The sequence below is a fragment of the Lampris incognitus genome, chromosome 17, assembly GCF_029633865.1.
Source record: "Lampris incognitus isolate fLamInc1 chromosome 17, fLamInc1.hap2, whole genome shotgun sequence".
NCBI lineage: Eukaryota > Metazoa > Chordata > Actinopteri > Lampriformes > Lampridae > Lampris > Lampris incognitus.
In genome coordinates, this window is record NC_079227.1 from 24,984,739 (window position 1) to 25,007,259 (window position 22,521).

At 46.3% G+C, this 22,521-nt stretch overlaps 3 protein-coding genes across 4 annotated transcripts in view; 2 read left to right on the plus strand and 1 right to left on the minus strand.

The window, feature by feature from the left end:
* The window catches only part of sec24c (SEC24 homolog C, COPII coat complex component), a 30,610-nt gene extending 29,507 nt beyond the window's left edge, over nucleotides 1-1,103 (minus strand). The window contains exon 1 of the mRNA XM_056296877.1: nucleotides 961-1,103. The gene's annotated coding sequence lies outside the window, so the exon portion shown is untranslated. The remainder of the gene's footprint in view (nucleotides 1-960) is intronic.
* A 1,758-nt stretch (nucleotides 1,104-2,861) lies between these two features.
* LOC130127893 (synaptopodin 2-like protein) lies at nucleotides 2,862-13,762 on the plus strand. Its single transcript, XM_056297608.1, has 6 exons — nucleotides 2,862-2,963; nucleotides 6,170-6,321; nucleotides 6,548-6,838; nucleotides 7,026-7,411; nucleotides 10,956-11,969; nucleotides 12,003-13,762. The coding sequence occupies exons 1-6, from the start codon at nucleotides 2,862-2,864 to the stop codon at nucleotides 13,760-13,762; spliced, it is 3,705 nt and encodes a 1,234-aa protein (XP_056153583.1).
* Nucleotides 13,763-20,873: 7,111 nt separating this feature from the next.
* Nucleotides 20,874-22,521, plus strand: part of myoz1b (myozenin 1b) — a 12,346-nt gene continuing 10,698 nt past the window's right edge. For both annotated transcript variants that reach the window (XM_056296867.1, XM_056296868.1), the window contains exon 1: nucleotides 20,874-21,016. The gene's annotated coding sequence lies outside the window, so the exon portion shown is untranslated. The remainder of the gene's footprint in view (nucleotides 21,017-22,521) is intronic.

Genomic DNA, 22,521 nt, shown 5'->3' on the forward strand with positions numbered 1-22,521 from the left:
GTGCTGAGTTATTTCCCTTTACTGCCTCATTACGCCATTAAAACAAAACTTCACAGGGAAATAAACCAAGTGTGAGAAATAATGGCATATCGCATAACACGTTTGTACTGGTGGGCAGACTTGCACAAGTTACACTGCTGACTGACCCGGTCCCTAATTTTTTGCCCCAAGTCGTGTGACAGTTCAATGAGTATCGTCTGACGTACAAAACACGGGCTCACCGAACGGAGCATCTGAATAATTCAGCAGTACAGGTGCCACGGCAAGAAACACAATCGCTTGAGTCGTGCAGCTTGTTTAGTACGACGGGCCTGCAGAGTGACCCACATCTGTTCCCCTAGCTGGCTCGCATATACGTGGTTACACCTACAAGCGCTATTAGCCTCTTTCACTGTGCTAGCGTTAAATACAACACAACTTCTTACGTCTCAATCTCCTCTTCTCCCAAGAGCTCGAAACTCGAAAGGGTACATTTATCGGTGACGCTTGGGGAATCGTGAGGTCAAAGGCAGTTCCACAACAGCCTAACTAGCGCACTTGTACGCTAGCAGGGACAATCCTGGCGCCGTATTACTGTCACTTTACTGTGTGGCTAACGTGTAAACCCAAACCCCGCTATACTAAAACTGCCCTAGGTTAGCTAGCCGTCCGCTATAAAGCAAACTTGGTGGTAACAGCAACGTCGTGTTTTCCGACCTGGTAGCTTATTGGGCCTAGTTATCTTAGCTAACATTAGCACCCGGATCCCTTGAATCGCGATGACAACAGGCGTTGTTGGATCAGCTGTGAGTATCCATACCGGAGTTAGCAAACGTTAGCCGGCTATGGTATCTCGCTTATCGGCGAACCGGTTATTTACGGTAGCAAGAATTAGCTAGCCGAGCTAGCCCGAATGCTAACGCTAGTCTACCTGCTTCAGCGGGCATGGAACACGGTTTATGGTTACAAATGGACACCCACCCCGTTAAGTGTTGTAAATACTGACGCTGTCTCCTGTTCACAGCAGCGTTTGAAGTCTGGTGGTAGACGAAATGCAACTGCCGATGTCGTCCCGAGGTTGTTGGATAATCCTTTCCTCGGTGTCTTTCTCGCTCTCTCTCGGAGGCGGACGTTCACCGGAAGTGCTGTAGCTCTGTGCCACGTCCACATCCGGACAATGCAGTCAGAAAGCCGGGATCAGTCCTTCCTTTCCGACCTTAGACAGCTGAAAAGGCATAAAAACACTAAAAAAACAAACAAACAAACAAAACAAAAACAAAAAACAAAACACTGTTGTAATGCACGATGCGCGGGGAGATTCAAATTGTAAAACTTTTTATTTTCCATTAGGTCTCAGGTTAAGTTATGCACGTTATTAAAGTGACCAGATTTTCAAAATCCCAAACCGGGACCCTAAAAAGTGTACCGCACACGCACGTGCTCACAAGCTTGTCTGTCTCGCCGGACATGATACATTGAAAGATTTTTATCCCCTCCCACAAAAAAAGACAGGCAAGAGTAGCCGAGTTTTTTTTTTTAAAACTTCATACAGACAAATCAGTGTTTCATTCACACACATGGTGCATTGTTTATGTTTTTGATTGGATTATGCAATGATGAATGGGACAGGACATGGGAAACGTCTCTGTAAGCGCTATAATATTCAATATTTTTTTTTAACTGCCGTGAAAACCGGGTCATTTGGGGGATAGATGTTGAAAACCGGGACATTTTACTATTTTACAGCTATCTGTCGGGACTCGGGATACCCAGCTTGAAACCGGGACAATCCCGGACAAACCGGGACGTCTGGTCACCCTACATGTTATGTATATTCAGCTGTTTCAGATGTGTTTCCACTCCCAAATTAGGAACTTGTGACACACGCATTTATTTATGTTGACTAATACAAACGAAAACACAGAGCATCCTTGCACTTGCTGCACCGGCTTTCTTTCATTTGATTTTACAAACTGAAATATAATACGAAGAGACTAATATGTATGAGTTCGTTATTTTATTAATTGTTATTTTTGTTATCTAAAAATACTTTCATGGCCATTCAAACTATTCCATTGAATTAGCATTTAAATTGACATCAAGTTAAGCTAAGAGCTAAACTGGGCTCTGGACATCTTCTCATTTGTCCAATTCTAAAGGGGTGGGGGTGGGGGTTGTCAAACACTAAAGTCCCAAGTAGGCCATTGGAGCATGCTACCAGCAATGACAGACTACTCATGCTAGTTCACACATGCTATCTAGATGATTGCTGAGCTGTTGGGCTCTAGAAAATACAGCAATCAGACTTCCTGGAACATCCCTTCATCTCTAAGCACTGAATTTACTGTAGGCATATACAGACAAAGTCCGGAGCTGTGGTGACTGGCCATGAGGGCTGTGCTGTGGATTTAGAGAGGGGGTGGTGGTGGTAGTTATTTCGGGAGTGTATATCAGCACCCATCCCCTGGCCGGAGCACAAGAGAGTGACATGGCAAATGGTGAATACAAGGGAAGGCTGAGGGACACATGCACTGTGCTCAGACTTTTATCATATTGCCCTCCCAATACCCACTCGCCGACACAGCATTCCACAGTGAGCAGATGAAAACTAGCCAAGCCCCCTGTCTGTCTATGGGTGGAGTGATTAGGTATGGTCACAGAGCAGGGTGTAGGGAGCCAACACACACACACACACACACACACACACACACACACACACACACACACACACACACACACACACACACACACACACACACCAGCCTCACTCACTCACTGGGACTCCCATAGTGTGAGGAAGTGAATAAGGGGAGAGTAACACATAGACACTCCGCTGATCAGAAGCCCTCACACACACAGCAGGCTGTGGGCTGTGAGCAGGGATGGTAGTAGAGGAGCTTGTGGTATCTCTCTCCGGAGGTGGTCCATGGGGCTTCAGACTCCAGGGAGGAGCAGAGCACCAAAAACCTCTCCAGGTGGCCAAGGTATGGGGAATCTTTGCAGGTCTTTGTTTGCGTATGTTGTTGCCAAGTGTGTTAATGTGTTGATGATGACATTAGAAGATGAACTGAATAAGGTGTGCAGTTGTTGATTGTTGTTTAAGGCCTTAATTTACAGTCGAACTTGAGATTTTATTTGTAGATAGTTTTATTAGGCTTGTAAACACAATTTACTTGTAATACCAACTTAGCCCTGATGCCTAGTTACTAGCTTTAGATTTAGGATATAATGGAGCAATATCTCAGTATAATTTTTGCCACATAATGATCTCTGTCATCTGGTGCTTTTAGATGAAATACTTTTTTCAGTTTGGCTAGCCTTTCTGCTGGTCTATTTGAGCTCTGTAGGTCAGAGGGTTACCCTGTTGTGAGACATGCTCAAGGGTTGTCACTTGACTAAGGTTTCAATACTGTATGTCAGCGATAAAAATTGATGAGATTAGGGGGTATCTCTTTATACTACTGCTTCTCAATCTAGAGGAACTTTAAAAGAAAGTTTATTGTCACTAGCTTTGTGACTAGGGCCACGAAAATTAACTAAATCTTTTTCTGTGTGCGAATTTGTGAGCACACACTTACCAATGCTTTGTCGTGTACACGGAGGAGATAAGGACTTTCTTTCTTTCGAATTTGCCACTACGGTATGTCAGAGAGACATGGCACATCAAATTTAAGCTCACACGTTGTTTTTTGGAAGATTTTGTCCCTCCATAAGCTTTTTGTCTTTGCATTTGTTGACAGCCGATAATGTTTCCTCTAATAAGAAAAGCTATTCCGGAAAGGAGGAATGTGCCCTTGCCCACATGTTAGTGAACTGTTTATAAGCCACTCTTGAGCTGTCTTAACCTATCAAAATGAGGGGCTGAAATCTAAAAAGGACCCTTCTTCACCCAATATCTTCAAACAAATAAGGTCACTTTAGGTGTGTGTGCACGCATGTGTGTGTGTGTGTGTGTGTGTGTGTGTGTGTGTGTGTGAGGAGGATAGGCATGCCTTAGATAAGCCAAGCTGAGAATGGATTGCGAACCAGAGGATCAGAATAGCTTATTTAAGAGGAGCTGGAAGCTGCGTATGGAAAAAAGGCCTATCTCTCACACGGACACACACTCACTTAGATACAGATACACACATAGGTTCTCCCTCTCTCTTTCTCTCTCTCACACACACACACACACACACACATAAACACACACACAGAAGGTGCATAAAGACATTAAGCACAAACTCTCTCTAAAGTGACCTTATGTGTTTGACGATACACACTCACAAATACATCCTCCATGTAATAATGGAATAACATAGTCGGTACTATTCTTCTAAACTTCACATCACACTAACTCCTGTCTTGGGAATGGGGCAGAATTTCTCACTGGGTTTTATTTTAAGTACGTGTGGAACACATGGTGAATGACAAGCATGCCCACTGGTCCAGGTTGGGGATGCAGCTGTCCAAAGCCCCCCTTTCATGATGCTCATTTACTTTGTGTGTTCCGATCTGTGTGTATGAAAGAGGGCGCATACATACAGTGTGTGATATGCTGTGTGTACGAGAGAGAGCGGGCTGGGTGCAGGTGGTTCATGTGTATGTGCACAGTTACATAAGTGATCAAGACATGCAGATAAAGAGAAAATCTACACACTGAAGTTCAAGTAGGTGCAGCAACACATGGCCCTTGCACTCAACATTTTTACCTCCAATTGTGGCAGCTGTGATAAGAACTGTTGCAGACATGATGGTGCACATGTGTGTGTGTGTGTGTGTGTATGAGAGGGGAGGGTCCTTATCCACTGCTTTTAGGGGGCACTGCAATCTAGCGGACAAGAATACTCTGGTTCCTATCTTTTAGTGGCCCCTCCCAATCCCAACAGACATCCTTCCTGAAGGTTCCTTTGACATCATCTCTCCATGCCCTCTCCAGCAGTAATAGATTCATGACCTCACGAGTTATTTTGACACAGTGGCAGGCAGCGTTTGATAAAAACACGTTTCATCTGGTGCCAGCCCCTTGCGATGTTACTGAGCTGTGCTACTAACTTAGTCTGTAAGAAAAGTAGCTTCCTCTTTTTTTGCCATATCAGCGATGGGTGCAATGGCTGAATGCCACTTGAGCGCTAGGCCATTTGAATGGGTGAGAATGACTAACCATTTCGCGGGTTATTTGGTAGCACCCCCCCCCCCGCCAACACACACACACACACACAATTTTGATCATATTTAAGATGCCCCCAAATATGGTAATATTTATTCTCTGCTGTCCCCGGGGTTCGCACAGTGATAGTGTATTTTTATATGGACAATGGCGGAAAAATCATGACGTCTATGCTATCATATTCATAGGTAGTAAATGACTTTGTAGAGATTTGTGTGACTTACGTGAGCTGAGATGTTCGTAGTCTCATCTCTATTCCTGCTAAAGCAACTGTGCTGTGCCTCCCTCTGCTGTTTGAAAATTGGTGTTGGCTCTGCAGCGTCTCATCTAACTGCTCAAACCAAATATTTGCGAATTCACCTCTTAATATTCAGTCTTGCCTTGGCTATAATTGTTTTTTTTGTTTTTTTAATTGTCCCCCTTTTTCTCCCCAATTGTATCCAAACAATAACCCCACTCCTCTGAGCTGTGGGGGTTGTTGTTCCCCCCCCCCTGCCGATCTGGGGAGGGCCGCAGACTACCACGTGTCTCCTCTAATACATGTGGAGTCGCCAGCCGCTTCTTTCACCTGACAGTGAGGAGTTTCGCCAGGGGGACGTAGCGCGTGGGAGGATCACGCTATTCCCCCAGTCCCCCCCCCCCGACCGACCAGAGGAGGCGCTAGTGCTGTGACCAGGACACATAACCACATCCGGCTTCCCACCCGCAGACACGGCCAATTGTGTCTGTAGGGATGCCCGACCAAGCTGGAGGTAACACGGGGATTCAAACCAGCGAGCCCCATGTTGGTAGGCAACGGAATAGACTGCCACGATACCCGGACGGCCCTGACAACTTTATACTTAAAGTTTTCAGTAGCTTTAAAACTAAACAAAAGTTGTGGAGACGGCTCAGTTCTAAGATATTTATAAAGTCAAGCATAACATATATGATTCGATGTCTCTTGATGCTCAAGGGGAGGCAGATAACTATTATTTTCAAGGTCTTAACCTGACAGCTGTGCCCATGGATGCGATTAACCCACTCCTTGTTTTTCTGTAGGTGCGCAAGCGCAGCAAAGCGTGCAGAGCCGGGTTGAAGCAGGACGATGAGCTGGTTGCTATCGATGACCACACGTGTGCAGAACTCAGTCACGCTCAAGCCATGAACCTCATTGATACAAAGAAAGCTACACTGAACCTGAGGGTTAAGAGGTCAGAGCATGTCAACACATGCGCACACACACACACACTACATGCTGCAAGTAGCCTACTGCGTATTGTCCCAGATTCTATGAACTAGCCACATGAAGCCATATCATACATCCTGTGCAGCTACATATGGGTCATTTTCACATGCACAGTATCTAGAGTTGACTTGTATACTGGCATATGCTGTCATACGCTAACAGATCAGCTATAATTGCAAAAATCTTTGCAGGGCTCCGTCAGCTCTGTCTGGTCGCTCAGCATCCCCCCGCTCCTCTGTGAGGGTCCTGTCTCCTCCTGCAGCCTCCCTGTCCTCCAACCATCTCTCTGTCCTCTCTCCCACCGAGGGAGGGCCTCGGTGCATCACGTCTCCGCCGGACAGTGAGGCCTATTATGGAGAGACAGACAGTGATGCAGACACGCAGACACACATTCATCGGCGCCAACGACGCACGCCACCACATGCCAGATCGCCCAGCCGCTATGACAACCAGGAGGAGGAGGAGACCTCAGAGATGAGTGGGTGAGAGACCAGAATGAAACAGATTAGACAGGAATTCTGCCTCATTATCCTGTTACCTCCCTTCTGTAGAACACAAGACAAAACCTTGATGCAACCTCAAATCCCATTATCCGACCCCTTAACCATTTGCACCTGATTCTTTGCTCGTGTTAAAGCATCGTGGTTGTGCTCTGTTCTCTAATGTTAGGTATGAGAGTGCCCCTGATGGAGGGGTTTGCCTGCAGGGTCAGTGGGAGAGAATGGGGCAAGGGGAGGCTCCACCCGGCATCCCCCGGAGAGAGCTGGTCTACCAGCCCTCGCAGACAGAGTGGGCCACCTTGGCCCACACCCCACAGCCCCTCACCCCCACCCCTGATCAGGGCCTGATGGAGGGAGAAGGAGAGGGGGACAGCGGCTTCCAGGAGGTGGGGGGCTGCATAGCAATGGCATGCCCGCCACTTGTGTCCCCTGAGCGCGCTAAAGAGGCTTTGATGCTAGGATCCGGCAGACAGCTGGTGCCGATGGTCGGGCCACAGCTGACCCCCCTCAGCGACGAGCTGTCCACCACCTACATGGACAAAGCACGGCAGGCTAGTAAGTCTACATCTCAATACATTGCTACATTACCTGGGTGTCACTCCGCACACTTACAATAAGCAGGTATGGCATGTAGGGGTCCCAACATGCAATGATTGGCCAGGAGAATCCTGGATTTCCCCAAGATGTCATAGAATGTAAATTTTAAAAAAATCAAAAAAATCAATCAAGCAGATGTTTTTGACAACCTAAGAGTGAACGGTGAATGCCATGGAGAGTGCTGAATTTGTTCTCTTGTAGTGCATGTTATAGTGTTGTACATTTCTGCAACTGCGTTATGGTCGAGTGATTTCAATTAATGGAGTTAAATTATTATCGCTATTATTGATTACTGAATCTAATAGTAGTTGTTTTTTGTTGGTCATAGCCGTAACACACACACACACACACACACACACACACACACACACACACACACACACACACATCTCCCAGAGTGGCGTCTCATTGTGTGGGCATCTCTGATGACCTGCTACACAACTGTATGGTCGCTGACCTATTTCAGAGACCAGTTCACTGGTTACGACCCAAAATGAGGGATCACATGTGGTAGTTCGGAGAAATTACATCCGCTGGTGGTTTTCAAGGATGCTCTTGGATCAGCTGAAGTTACTTGTGCCAGCTCAAATGAAGTTATAATGCCCTCTAGTGGTCGTTTGCTGTAACTGGCGCCACCCTCAAAGCTGGATACCATTTTGCGGGGATAGGAGTTGGCTACGGTTGAGTGAGATAAGAGATATTTATAGATGTATTTCGCCCACCCCCTCCTCTCACCTCAACAGACAGCAGTCCATGTCCCCTGTCAGTATTCTGAGCATTTGCCTCACAGCCTCTATTTATAGGCTCTGAAGCTACTTATGGACACAGCTCCAACTCAGATCTAAACAGCAGAATATGTGCACGTCCCTTTGTTACTGTTTGTTCACATGCATGCGTGTGTGTGTTTGTGTGTGTGAGAGAGAGAGAGAGAGAGAGAGCGAGAGAGAGCGAGAGAGATAGAGAGAGAGAGGTGTGTGTGGTGATGCGGTGTGATGGATTTGTGTGTGCTGTATGAACACAGATTTATAATAATAATTAATACATTTTATTTGTGGGCGCCTTTCAGAGCATTGAAGGACACCTTGTAGAACACATTTATGCACAACAATATGTACATTTCTGTACAACACATGTACAATACACATCAGAAGTAGGTTTTTACTGGGATATTAACTTTTTTTTTTTTGGTTAACTGTAACCTTTTGCAGGTTAATTTTAAATGGTTAACTTTTCAGATTCTTTTAAGCATAACGTTTAAGTGAGTTATGACTAAGTGGCTGTGATGGTAAGCAATGAATATTTGTGCACTGGAAGGAAGAGTTGTGACAGCTCCTGACACCAGTAAGAGACCCGTCCTCTAGCAGCAGGGGGATCAGTGTAGGGCTTTTCTATAGGACTATAGGATGGAGGGACAATAATGACAGACCTTTGACTGAGGAGGCTAGGGACCTGCCCTTTCTCATATTACAGACAGGCACACGCGCGCACATGCACACACACACACACGCACACGCACACACACACACCCTGCCTTTGGAGGTATGATATGGAGATGTTGGTTTTAAGGTGGTTGGGGATATGATGTGAAATGTCAATATCAGAGAATGGCAGATCAGCACTGAATTATGAGCAGCCTGTTCTCTGTAAACTATAACTGGCCTTAGCAACACACACATACACATACACACACACACTAACAATACACACATAGACACGCACTCATTGATGCACTGTATCCTTGGGTGTGGGGTATCCCCGACCTTGCGCGTGCGTGTACGTGTTTGTGAGCATGTGTAAGAGACAGATAGAGCCTAGACAGGTGCTTGATGTCTGTCAAACAGACAGGAATAGTGGGTTGACATCATGTGTTGGTTTGGGTGAATGCAAAGAGACAAAGGTCTTTACATGGGCTGTTCCCTGGGAGAGGTAGAGGAAGACAGAGAGCGACACTAAAGGACCCTTTCTAAGAGTAGCACTGGCCACTCTCCACTTTTGCGTGCATGTGTATGTATGAGTGTGTGTGTGTGTGTGTGTGCGTGCACCTGGAGAGGCTAGGAATACACACACACACACACACATAGCTGAAAGATGAGGGACCTCATATCTCCTTCAGGGCGCGAACCGGATAGACAGACTGTCTACGCAGGTAAGCTACTTCAACACTTGCACACGTGATGCCAGTTACATACATTGCGGCTCACATCAGACCCCACATTTTGCATTTGTGTAGTGAATGGATTTTTGTTTCCTTGAACTTTTCGTGCATTGTTGTATTGTCATTGAATACAGTAGAGAGAGGTCGATACGGAAAGCAGGGCTGTGCAAGTCTGACGCCAATGTTGGTGTTGTACTCAGTGGCCTAAGCAGAGGATGACAACACTTATGCCGAGTTACTGCCGTTTGTGTGATTGTAAATCTCATGATAGTTTATCGTGGACAGACAAATTATACCTGGATATTACAGGGTGATAGCGCTTCAGACAAACCCAGGCTACAGATTGCTTTGGGTCTGTGTCTGTATGAAAGTCATTTGCAGCACGAAAATGATTGATAATTGAAAATAATTAAACTTTTCTCCAATTTCCTGTTAGGTTTATTCGTTACTGGAAATTTGAAACTGCTATGATAGCTTTTGTGATTCTTTTATCATATATACATATACATATATATCTGTTCCCCATCTGCTTCTGAGCTAATGCTGTGGCTGAATAATCACAGCACTACTTTTATTATAGGAGAGGGAAAACTTTTATTGTAGGAGAGGGAAATTTTATTATAGGAGAGGGAAAAGTGCTTGTGTGTTAGTGTGTGCATGCTTGCAAATATGCAAATTTTTCTATACTTACTACCATATATATGTGTGTGTGTGTTTGTGTGTGTCTATACCTGGTATAAGTAACCTTACAAAAATACCTACTGCATACACACATGCAAGCATACATGGTGTGCTCACACACACACACACACACACACACATGCACAACAGAAATATCCTGCCCTAACCTTCCTGGATTGTATGACTCAATACTGGAGAGCAACAGGAATTCTTTGCTCTGAATCCATTGCACACCCTCCTGTCTGTCATTACTAATCCACATTGCTATGTTAATACCGTATAAATCTGACTTCACGGGGCGCCCGGGTGGCTCACCTGGTAGAACGTGTACCACATAAGGTTGAGTCCTTACTGCAGTGGCCTGGGCTCGAATCCAGCCTGGGCCCTTTGCTGCACGTCATCCCCTCTCTCTCCCCCGCCTTTACCGTTTCTCTATACTATTGCTATCAAATAAAGGCGAAAAATGGCATGAAAAAAAACCTTAACAAAAAAAAAAAAAAATCGGACTTCACTCAAACCGAATAGCATATCAGAAATTTTTTCATTTCTTTTTTTACATATTGCATTCACGTCTCTTGTGTAACCATTCAAGATCTCATTGGTTTTTCTCTCTTTTCCCTCTCTGTCCCTCCATAAATCTGTCTCTGTCCTCTTCTTCCATTGCAGAGCTGCAGCGCGGGGAGAGTGTGGTGGAGAAGCAGGTGAAAGAGGCTCGTACCAAATGCCGCTCTATTGCCTCTTTGCTGACTGATGCCCCAAACCCCAACTCCAAAGGGGTGCTTATGTTCAAGAAGCGCCGGCAGAGGGCCAAGAAGTACACGCTCACTTGCTTTGGCAAAGCGGAGGGAGACGGAGGAGCGGAAACAGAGGGAGAGACGGGAGGAGAGACGGAAGAGGAGGGAAGCAGTTCAGTCCTAAGTGGCTCAGAGGTGGATGAGGACGGCTTCTCAGCATCCTTTGACCCTACGTGGGATAGCGGCTATCTCGACCTCCTGGACAGGAGAAGCTCCGCCTGCCCATCAACAACACCAAATACTCCAACAACGCCGGTAATCAATTACAGCCAAGGGCTAGATACCTCAACCAATCAGAGTCTGGGGCTCATCACCTCTGTTTATCAAAGCCCAGGGTTGGAGATTCCAGGACAGGACAGCTCAGCCTATAAGGGCTTAAAGCTGGAGAGCGACAGCATGAAGCAGCCTCTCAGAGCTAACCCTGTTCCTAACCCTGCCCACCTAACTCCCCCAGCTGTGGCCATGATCAATGGAGGGTCAGTAGCTATTAGCCGAGCTAGCGTTGTTCTGAGCCCACCTCCACAGACACCTCATTCAAACCAAACTGGATGCCACCCTAATCCTGATTCCACTCCTAATCCTCTTCTTAACGCTCATCCTATTATGAACTCTGAACCCAATGCCAACAATAACCACAGCTCTAACACAGGGGGCGTTCTCAATCGCACCGCGCGGCCCTTCACGCCAGGTCCCACCTCCTCTCGTTCAAATGTTACCCCTGTCATGTTCCGCCCTCCCCAACCCAAACAATCCACCGTAACCACAGTGACAAAGCCAGTGGCAGCGGTTTCCATGGTGACCATCCCACCTCCGCGCCTGTCATCAGCACCGGAGGCTAGGAGAGCGGTGTCCAGCACCACTCTCTACATACCTCCTAGAAATAACGGTAGCTCCTCCCTTCTCTCTCCTCCTCCCTCAGTTCACTCCCCTGCCTCGCACTTCACCCCTCCTCCTCCTCCTCCTTCTGCTCCTCCCCTCCACTCTTCTCTGTCAGCTCCTCTCTCCCCACCTCTCCACACAAATCCACCCTCATTTTCTCCTCACGCTGTCAACTTTTCTCCCTCCTATACCCCACTCCCCTCTTCCGCTGCTCCACCTCTCTTCCCTGTGGCTCAGGGCCCTCCGAGCTATCCTTCGGCCACTCAGCCCTTCTCCCCTCCACCCCCACACACTCCTAACGGCTCTTCCTGGTGTCCTCCTTCCTCTGGCATTGCTGCCTCACCCCCTTCCATCTCCCACCCCCCAGCTCAGAGCCAGGTCAATGTTCAGGTCCAAGCTCCACCTCCTCCCACTGCCAAGGCTCAACTGGCCCCACCTCCTTTCTTCAACTCCGGTGATGCCACAGTGACTGCAGCGCCCCCCCAGGCTCCAGCCCCTGATTCACTAGACTCACGTGAGCAGCGCATCTCTGTCCCTGCTGCTCGCACTGGCCTCCTGCAGGACGCCCGTCGCCGCAGCGTCAAGAAGCCCATGTTTAGTGCATTGCAGAAGAAAGATGTTTCCCCAAACCCGGCGCTGCTCTCCATGCTCCAAAACATGGATGATCATACTGGGGCAGGTGGCTCTGTGGGGTGCATCGGATCTGGCCCTGGGCTTAGTGGAGATGCGGGGCACGAGTCTGGGCCCGAGGAAGACTGGTTGAGGCTGGGAGCCGAGGCCTGCAACTTCATGCAGGCTCAGAGGGGACCTAGACCCCCTCCCATAGCCCCAAAACCCCAAACACCACAGCTGCCCCAGCTGGGGGGGAAAGGAGGTCAGCTGTTTGCCCGCAGGCAGAGTAGGATGGATCGTTATGTGGTGGAGCGTTCTCCATCAGTTGTAGCTGCACCTTACTGCCCTGCCCAGACCAGAGAGCCCTCTCCCACACCCTCACTTCCTGCAGCCTGGAAGTACTCCTCAAACATCCGCGCCCCTCCCCCTATCAGCTACAACCCCCTTCTTTCCCCATCCTGCCCTCTCAAGGCCCAAAAGACACAGAGAGCTGAGGTGTCCAAGCCTGGGCCAGGTGGCTCTAAAGCAGGAGGCAAGAAAAGAGGCGTTAAGCCTGTGGATATCATGGGCCACAAGCCATACCAGCTCAGCTCCTCTCTCTTCAGCTACGGGGGTGGTACGCCACAGAACACCCCCAAATATCAGCAACCAACAAAGACAGCCCGCGTATGTGAAGTCAAACGCTTCTCCACGCCCCCTCCCACGGCCACAGCGCCCACCTTGAAAGTTATTGCCCCTCGCTCTGCCACAACTCTAGGAGAGCCTTTGTGGCGCTCTGATGTCTCGTCCCCTCCACCCGCTCCTGCTCCCACCTTCCTCCAACACTACCAGCATCAGCCTCAACCCACCAACACACCCTACACGCCTCAATGGGCCTCCTCCCCGCTGTCTCCTCCACCTCCCCCAGCACCTACAGCCCCCCTGCCTCAGCTCCCAACTCTCTCCTCTGCTCCTGCACCAAACCTGGTCCAAGTTCCTACTTTCTCCCACATCCAGTCCTCCACCACCGGCCAGGCAAACAGGCCCTTTAAAAGTGCTCCAGATTTGAGTCCCCTGAGTCCTGCTGATGCCCCACAGCCTGCATACAGCAGCAGCAACCCGCCTACCAGGGTCCCAAGGCCCAGATTTAGCACTTCCAACCTGGGCCTGCAGCCCCACATCTGGCGTCCCGGGTCCAATATGCATTAGAGACCTTGGTTGCAATGAACTGACCACCTGTCGTAAGAGACAGAAGAGAGGGCACAGGCATGTTTCATATGGTCATGTGTTGTCAGCACTCACAATATAGATATTATATTTTGAAGTGAAGCATTTTATCAACCTTGTGTTTTCACCTAATCTGATTGTAAGTTTGGCTTTGCAAGCAACATTAGACATTGAATAGCACTCATGTAATCTTTGACTCATTTGTCTGTTGCATTTTAATTTCATTAGTAGGAACATTGTGTTCTGAGAAAGAGATATGAAATATTGTCTAAAAAAAAAGAAGACAGTTGAAAAGAGAAATCGATGGCAATCGGAAGGGGCAGGCAGACGTGTGCCTTTGTTCGTTAGAGATAACTGTAATACTGTTGGATTCTGTAAATATTGTGTTTAATGTGAAAGATAAAGAGCCAAGTATGAAAAGTCAGATAGGAAAATGGAGGCTGAGTAAAATACACAAGTGGGTAAAAAGAAAGAGAGAGAGAGAAAGAAAGAGAAAGAGTGGTTGCTAAGGATGTAAAAAGAGAGACAGAGGCGAGGACAGATTAGTCATCAACAAGACGAAAATCTATGAACAGTGTATGAGATCGGTGAGCTGTAACAGGTGTAACAGGTCTTGGTCTCCCCAATCTGCATACATCCTATCTGTTGCAATCCCACCTGTACAATATCGGGAAAGGGGTCATCTGACAATGCATTTTTTTCTGTCTATGCAAGCCTCTCTATTGTGTCACATTAGCTCCTACACTGCCACTCCTTACGAGTAAGGACCCACCAGGATTTGTTTTTAGTGACTGTGAGTGTGTATTTTACAGCCGCAACACTGTATGCTTTGTTGTTTTCAGTATTTGTAGTTTTTCACCAGGTGAATAGGGGATTATAGTGTGTGCGTGTGCACGTATGTGTGTGTGTGTGAGTGTGTGTATGTATGTGTAAGGGGATTTGGGTGCTTTTCGATCTGATTTCTGAACTGTTGACAACAAGTGCAGCATGACATGTCTGTTTAGCTGCCATTTCTGTGCCAGAGACGCGCTGCTGAATAAAAATAGACATGACTCACCTCAGCTGTCACTCTGTTTCTTCCTGTGTCACCCACGTCACCTCCCGCTCTCACACTGGGCCTCCATCTCCTCCTCCCTTCTCTCTCACCCCCCGTGGTCTGTTTCTTCCCCTCACAGGTTCATACCAGCTTTAGTTAATGGATGATTTCATTGGGGTGAATCTCTCAATCGAGGTGCATCCTTATAAATTCCTACATTGTTGAAGAGGCATCAGGAAAGATTCAGTTTTACTACTATTATTCTCCACAGGGAGGCGCTATAGGTATTATCATTCCAACATGTCTTTTATGAGTGGAAATAGTCTTCTCTTATCTAGTCTAATCATGTATTTTACACTGGGGGAAATACTCAACAAAATAGCATCCAAAGGCATTACGGGTTGTTTCATTCTCTTTCTGAAATGTCTAATTTACACAATACAAACAACCAAACTAACTGTGGAAGATCAGTGCTGACATTTAACTGAAATCATTAAAATCAAATTGCCATTTCATTTCGAATATATGTACTAAAGCTTCTGTAGAAAATGCACTACCGCTAAAATCAGCATTAGAATTCCACTTACTAAATTCAATTTTCTATGCACTCTATAGCCTGCCATATAAGATAATACTGAATATGAAACGGACATTGCATTTGTATTTTCAAGTTGACAGACAACAGCACAGAGTATTATGCATGCTGAATGAATGGATATTAAAGGCGCTATCCTACATTACTTCAGTTTTGGTGGATTTGGCAGCACCTGGTGGTCACAACAGTTTGTTTTTGTGCTACACATCCCAGCAAAACACCAGATACCGGATCAGTCGAGGCTCCATACGGGATTGGCTGAGGCCCGGGTTAACAACGGTCACCATCGGTGCTGTGCCCTCACAGGGTACCGATGAAAACTGTACAATCCGCTGTGGCGACCCCTGAGAAACGGAACAAACTGAAAGAAGAAGACGATATCCCAGCGAAACAAAAGAGATGCTAAAAACGCAGAAAGCTTCAAAGGGCAGGTAATAATTTTCTAAGCTGCAAATTTTGGTACAGCACAATCCAGTGGTAGCATGCATATTTTGGAGAAAGAAGACTAATTGACATTGTCATCTCACGTGGTAATATAGAGCAACATATGAGGCAATATTAAACATTTAATTAGATTTTCTTAAAACCTGGATAATATTTTTGCAACTGTCTCTTTGCTCTTTCGCATTCCATGAAAATTCCGTGAAAATTCCTGTACTGCTACACCTAATGTGACTCTTGTCCTATATTAAGTTTTACAGCCAGCTAAACTCTCCCTTGCATCATATCCTCCAAGGAACAGACCAGTGTTGTATATGGACGGGATTTAATAACAAGGAAGTGTGAAACTGAAAATAAACATACAGAAAAGCATACATCAGTATACAATACAAAATAGCTTACTCAATCTAGAGTTACAGTTAGGATAACTAATCCTCTATTTTTCAGGAAACAAAGGTAAGTATAAAAATAACATTTTCTTTGCAGGAATAAAATGTAAGTTGTAACTAATCAGGTATAGCACTGAACACTGTATTTACGCTAGCATCAAACGTATAGCCTGAATGCCATCATTAAAATGTGCTGTCATACATGTTATCCAAATTATACAAACTGTAGCAAATACGTAAAAATACTTCAAAATAAAGATTCTAGCAATGATGGATAATAGCTTTACTTACAGATATTGCCACTCAAAGGGGTGGAAACTAGGTGATGGCTAATGATGGAGCATGAATATTGCTGTGTTGTCACACAATTTTCTCGTTGTCACAGGAAAAGGAAGAGGAGGAAAAGGAAGTAGCTGAAACCGCGGTACTTATCTATGCCACTAGAGGGAAAAATACTCAAGATAATGGAACGATGCCCCTAGTGGCAGCGAGGCTCTAAAAATAAAGGAAACCGTTCCATTACAATTCCTATTCCTTCTTCTTTTACTTTTGTGGTGGACTTGACGCATTTATTTCTTCTTCCTCTATTTTATGGCAGTTGGCATTCAGTTTAAAGGCGAATTACCGCCACCTAGTGTGCGGCAGTGTGGACCTGAGTCAGTCTCCCCATTAAAGAAAAAAAAATCCGCTTTATCAAGTCCTTTGCTTTTCAAATACGCAACAAAACTTTCATAACCACCCGAGCCTGTTTTTGCTCTTATTTGTTTAGTCTTAAGCTTGTTTTTTTTTGCCTTGTCTGGTTTTATTTTTTTTGTGAAGCACATTGTGGTATTGTTATAGGAAAGTGCTATATAAATAAAATTATTATTATTATTATTATTAAACCAAATTTCTGGAGACCTGACATCAGTATTTCAGTCTCTCTTTCTGTTGAATATTTATAACAATAATAATCATTTACATTTTTATATAGCGCTTTTCTAGACACCCAAAGCACTTCACATTGAAGGGGGTATCCAAAGGAGTTGAATCAAGTGCAACTGGACTTGGTATATATCCGTGAAGACGTTTCGCCTCTCATCCAAGAGGCTTCCTCAGTTCGTGCCTTTCTGACTAGACCAAGCTAGCTATACCAAGTCCAGTTGCACTTGATTTAACTCCTTTGGATAACCATGACCTGGATGAATGAGAACATTCACAGACATTGAAGGGGGTAACTCACCTGTACCACCACCAATGTGTAGCACCACCTGGGTGATGCACTGCAGCCATTTTGCACCAGAACGCTCAACACACATCAGCTTGGGGTGGAGAGGGAGGAATCACTGCGCCACGGGGGATTACTAGGTGGCTAGATGGAGAGAGCCAGGTTGGGAATTTTGCCAGGACACTGAGGAACCCCCTACTCTTTGCGATAAGTGCCATGGGATCTTTAATGACCACAGTGAGTCAGGACTTCGGTTTAACGTCTCATCTGAAGGACGGCATCTCTACAGCACAGTGTCACCGTCATTGCACTGGGACATTGGGATTTGATATTTGTTGTTTTTATTAGGACCAGAGGGAAGACTGCCCCCTACTGGCCCACCGACACCACTTCCGGCTGCAACTCGGTTTTTATGATACTGATATATGATGTACTTTGCTGATTCATTCTCAAGACGGTTGTCACATTTCCCAGTTAAGTGCTTAGCTATAATCTGTACAGTTTTGTTCAGTCTGGCGTACCCCCGTCTCAATCTAGTAATGATGTTATCTTCTCACCCTTACCAAAAAAAGTATACTTGAAGTTAATTTTATTAAGTAAACTTAAGTAAAGTTCAAAAAGGAGGTGGGATTACATCAAGGATCGGCTCTGAGCCCTTTCTTGTTTGCAATGGTGATGGACAGGTTGACGGACAAGATAAGGCAGGAGTCTCCGTGGACGATGATGTTCGCGGATGACATTGTGATCTATAGCGAGAGTAGGGTGCAGTTCGAGGAGAGCCTGGAGAGGTGGAGGTATGCACTGGAGAGAAGAGGAATGAAAGTCACTAGGAGCAAGATGGAATACCTATGCGTGAATGAGAGAGAGGACAGTGGAATGGTGAGGCTGCAAGGAGTAGAGGTGATGAAGGTGTATGAGTTTAAATACTTGGGGTCAGCTGTCCAAAGTAACGGGGAGTGCAGGAGAGAGGTGAAGAAGAGAGTACAGGCAGGGTGGAGTGGGTGTAGAAGAGCGTCGGGAGTGATTTGCGACAGAAGGGTACCAGCAAGAGTTAAAGGGAAGGTGTACAAGATGGTTGTGAGACCAGCTATGTTATATGGTTTGGAGACAGTGGCACTGACGAAAAGACAGGAGGCGGAGCTGGAGGTGGCAGAGTTGAAGATGCTAAGATTTTCACTGGGAGTGATGAAGAAGGACAGGATTAGGGACGATTATATGAGAGGGACCGCTCAAGTTGGACGATTTGGAGACAAAGCAAGAGAGGCAAGATTGAGATGGCTTGGACATGTGTGGAGGAGAGATGCTGGGTATATTGGGAGAAGGATGCTGAATATGGAGCTGCCAGGGGAGAGGAAAAGAGGAAGGCCAAAGAGGAGGTTTATGGATGTGGTGAGGGAGGACATGCAGGTAGCTAGTGTGACAGAGGAAGATGCAGAAGACAGGAAGAAATGGAAACGGATGAGCTGCTGTGGCGACCCCTAACGGGAGCAGCCGAAATAGTTGTAGTAGAAACTTAAGTAAAGTTCAAGTATATTTCTCAGGTATACTAATATCAATGTACTAGTAGTATACTTGTAAGTATACTTAAGTATAATTTTGTTTAGTATATCTCTGATAAGTAGTTAAAAAGTAAACTGAAAGCATACTCACAGATTTTTTAGTTTAAAATAAGTATACTAATAGCACATTTGAATAAACTACTCATGATGCGTTTCCTTTGCGAGTGCCATTATACTTGAATGCTTGGAAGGGGGTGGCAGACCCAACTGAACCAATGAAAAACTGTTTCAGTGAATGCTGAAGATACATTGAATGGCTGTCGCCACAAAAATGCAAGTGGTAAAAGGTATCAAATATGGTATATTTAATATTAAAAAAAAACTACGGATTAAATCTTTAGATACTTCTTTGGCATACAAGCATCCCCATTGTAATACTTTTTTTCAAGATAGTAAATCATTACAGTAAAAATGTCGTGTTTGATTCTTGGCCTTCACTGCCAAGTGGTGTAATGACAGCCAACTGATGGTCTTGAAACTATGAAACACACCCATGGCCTCAGAAAAGTATCTAACCTCTGACCCCTGACGGGGATCAGGTGACAGGCAGTGCTAACTTTAGCTGCTAACTTTAGCACTGCCTTTGGCTATTGGTCTTAGCTGCTGTGTGGTGTGTTCAATGTACAACGTGCCCAGCGCTTTCCTGTATGGAGCATGCTTTTGTTTTACTACAGAGTAGGTCATGAATGTACAGACGAACAGAACAGTGGCTGAGACGGCACTTAAACAACTGACCATTTCGCTGAAGTAGTTCTTCATTGCTCTTATACTTTCTCTTTCTCTCTTTCACTATATTAGTCTCTCTCTTGTGCGCTTGCTCTCTCTCAAATGTGTATGCTATCTCTCTCTCTCTCTCTCACACACACACACACACACACACACACAACCTGTTTCATCTATTTTCATAGTTGTTAATCTCCAGCTATTTGGCCCAGTGCTAAACTCTTAATTCTGATGAGTATTTAACAACATGATTGAGAACATAGGGGAATTGCCACCTTGTACATTTCATTTCCTGTCTTTTCCCACTCTGTGTGTGTGTGTGTGTGTGTGTGTGTGTGTATGCGCAAGCGTGCAGATCAAAACAGTAGATGTGATTGTATTGGGTCAAGGGTCAGAGTTGAGGAGTAGAGGTCATGTCACATGGCCATTCTCATTCACCTGTGGTTCCCTTTGATCACATCAAGGTTGGAACCAAGAACTAAGCTCAAACTCCCTCTAAAAACCCGACATTAACCTCCTCTTCCTCATTTCCCCTCTGCTCTTTCCACATGCTGGTGACATGAGCATGACAATCTGCCACTGCTGACACACCTGGCCATGGCACGAAGCTGCTAAATCCCATTAAAACGTCAGAAGTGTGGTGTGGGGAGGAAGACGAAGGGTTGGGGGGTGGGGTGGGGTGGGAAGCAGAGGAGAAGCACAACGATCCACAAAAACAGAGTCCCCTTAGTACACACAAGGTGACCTAACAGCAAGAGAGCGAAAGGCTGTGTCAATATTTTATTTCCACCTTTCCGAGCTTCTTTGCCCTCTTCATCCTCCCTCCCTCTCCCATAGTCTCAACTGGTTAAACATATCAGACCTTGTCAGAGGACCACAGTTGCAGAATACCTCGCCGAGTCCCCCTGGCAGTCGTTCTATAGATAGCTAGGCCCGAAGGAGCATCTGCAAGGTGCTATCAGTCATTCTACCAACCTCTGAACTCTGAACCCCCCCGCCCCCCACCCACATCTTCGCCCTATCTCCCACCTTTCAATCCACCCGGTACCCCCCCACCCACCCACCCCAACGTGTTTCGTCCATAGCACTGCAAGCAGCCGTGTCGAGTAAGGTTTCACTCTCTCTGGGGCGCAGAGGAGGGCAGTCAGTAGGAGTGAGACTCTAGGACCCTACCTGGGAATCTACCCCTTCTTCTGACACACATACACCTATATACCGGGACCTTCTGGGAACCTGTCTCCTCTTCACCTGCCCCCCCCTCCCCCAAAAGGATACCTGGAGCTTAGGTAAGGCATCACAGAAAGCGCATGTGTGGCAACATTGACAACACAGAACTACATAAACACCCCTGCTGTCTCCTACGTGCCATGCATGTCTGTGGATTATCTGGTAATGCTGGTAAATGGATTGTCAAATAATTCTCTATCCTCTTTTGGCCGATAAGGCGAGGTTTATGCTCAAATTCAGCTTGTTCCTGTGGCTGGCGAGTGCTGGCGAGACCCTGTCAGAGAAGGTGGCATATCATGTTCTGTACCGTGTAGGAGGATAGGTCACAGGACAAATTGATAAATGAAGGAATCACATGCAGATGCTCAGTCTAGTATTACAGACGCGTTCGCTTGTCCCTGTAAGGGCAATTCAACGCTAAGTGGTTTCAAACTCATTCCACATCATGTTCGACAACAATGCATATGTAGTACGGTCTGATATTTGCTGACATCACAACTTCGCAGCTTTCAAGTGGTTCTGAATGGGAAGAAAACAAATCTGGGATGGGGGCAAACCCGCTGGCCTCGTTTTCCCTGTCACCGATATTGCTTTATCACCGGCTTTCACCAAACGCAGTGGTGGGTGAGGAATGTGGGCTGTCAAAGCAGGGATTTTAGTCAAGGAGCAATGTACTCGGGGATGGATGTATGTGTGCATTTTGGGAATGTGCTGACCAGCGCCCTTCCCTCTCAGCTGTCCCCAGGAGATTTATCTGGAGCTAAAACAGGCAGGCCATGGGGAAAAGGAGCGCCCCTCTGCCCATGAGGGGGGTAACAGGAGCTGGAGCCACCTCGTTCTGCCACCCTTAGCCTCCATCAGCCCCGCAGAGCTTCCCTCCCCCTGGCAGTTCCCAGAACTAATTTCCCACAATCTCCAAAAAGCCTATAATCTCTCCTTTAATCCACGGCCACTGTCTCTCATTCATTTGCAAGAGTTTATGGAGCATATGAAGTGGTTTGAGTGTGAACGTCCGTGTGCGTGTGTGTGCGTGTGTGTGTGTGCGTGTGTGTGTGTGTGTGTGTGTGTGTGTGTGTGTGTGTGTGCGCGCACGTGTGTTTGCTATACACAGATGTGTGCTTGCGTTCTGTGTGTGTTTGTGTATCTACATTTGTCAAAGTGCCATCTCGCATACATTTGTGTGTCTGCATGTGTGTGTGTGTGTATGTGTATGCATGCATATGTGTGTGTGTGTGTGTGTGTGTGTGTGTGTTCGTGTAAGAGGTGGGCAGTCTCGCTCCACCCTGAGCGGTAGAACATGGGACTATAAAAATAGCTTGCACAGGATTGAATCCCAGGCTAGGAAATGAGCTTCAATTACAGTGGATGAAAAGCAATTACATTAACGTCCTCCCTATGGACGGGGCCGTGAGCTGCTACTCCTGTATCGGGACTCACCTCCAGCCCTACATAATTGCTTTCGACCTGTGCAATAGACAGGGACATACTGCTCGTCCCATCTGGGTATTTAGTCAAGAGAGACACAAGCAGCCAGTGGGAATCGGTGTCCTCTGAGCCGCACAGG

Excerpts from the sequence above, each read along its gene's own strand:
- LOC130127893 (XM_056297608.1), top strand. The coding sequence starts at position 2,862 with ATGGTAGTAGAGGAGCTTGTGGTATCTCTCTCCGGAGGTGGTCCATGG. Across the intron at positions 7,412-10,955 it reads GGACAAAGCACGGCAGGCTA|AGCTGCAGCGCGGGGAGAGT; the intron begins GTAAGTCTACAT and ends CTTCCATTGCAG. Across the intron at positions 11,970-12,002 it reads CATACCTCCTAGAAATAACG|TTCACTCCCCTGCCTCGCAC; the intron begins GTAGCTCCTCCC and ends CTCCTCCCTCAG.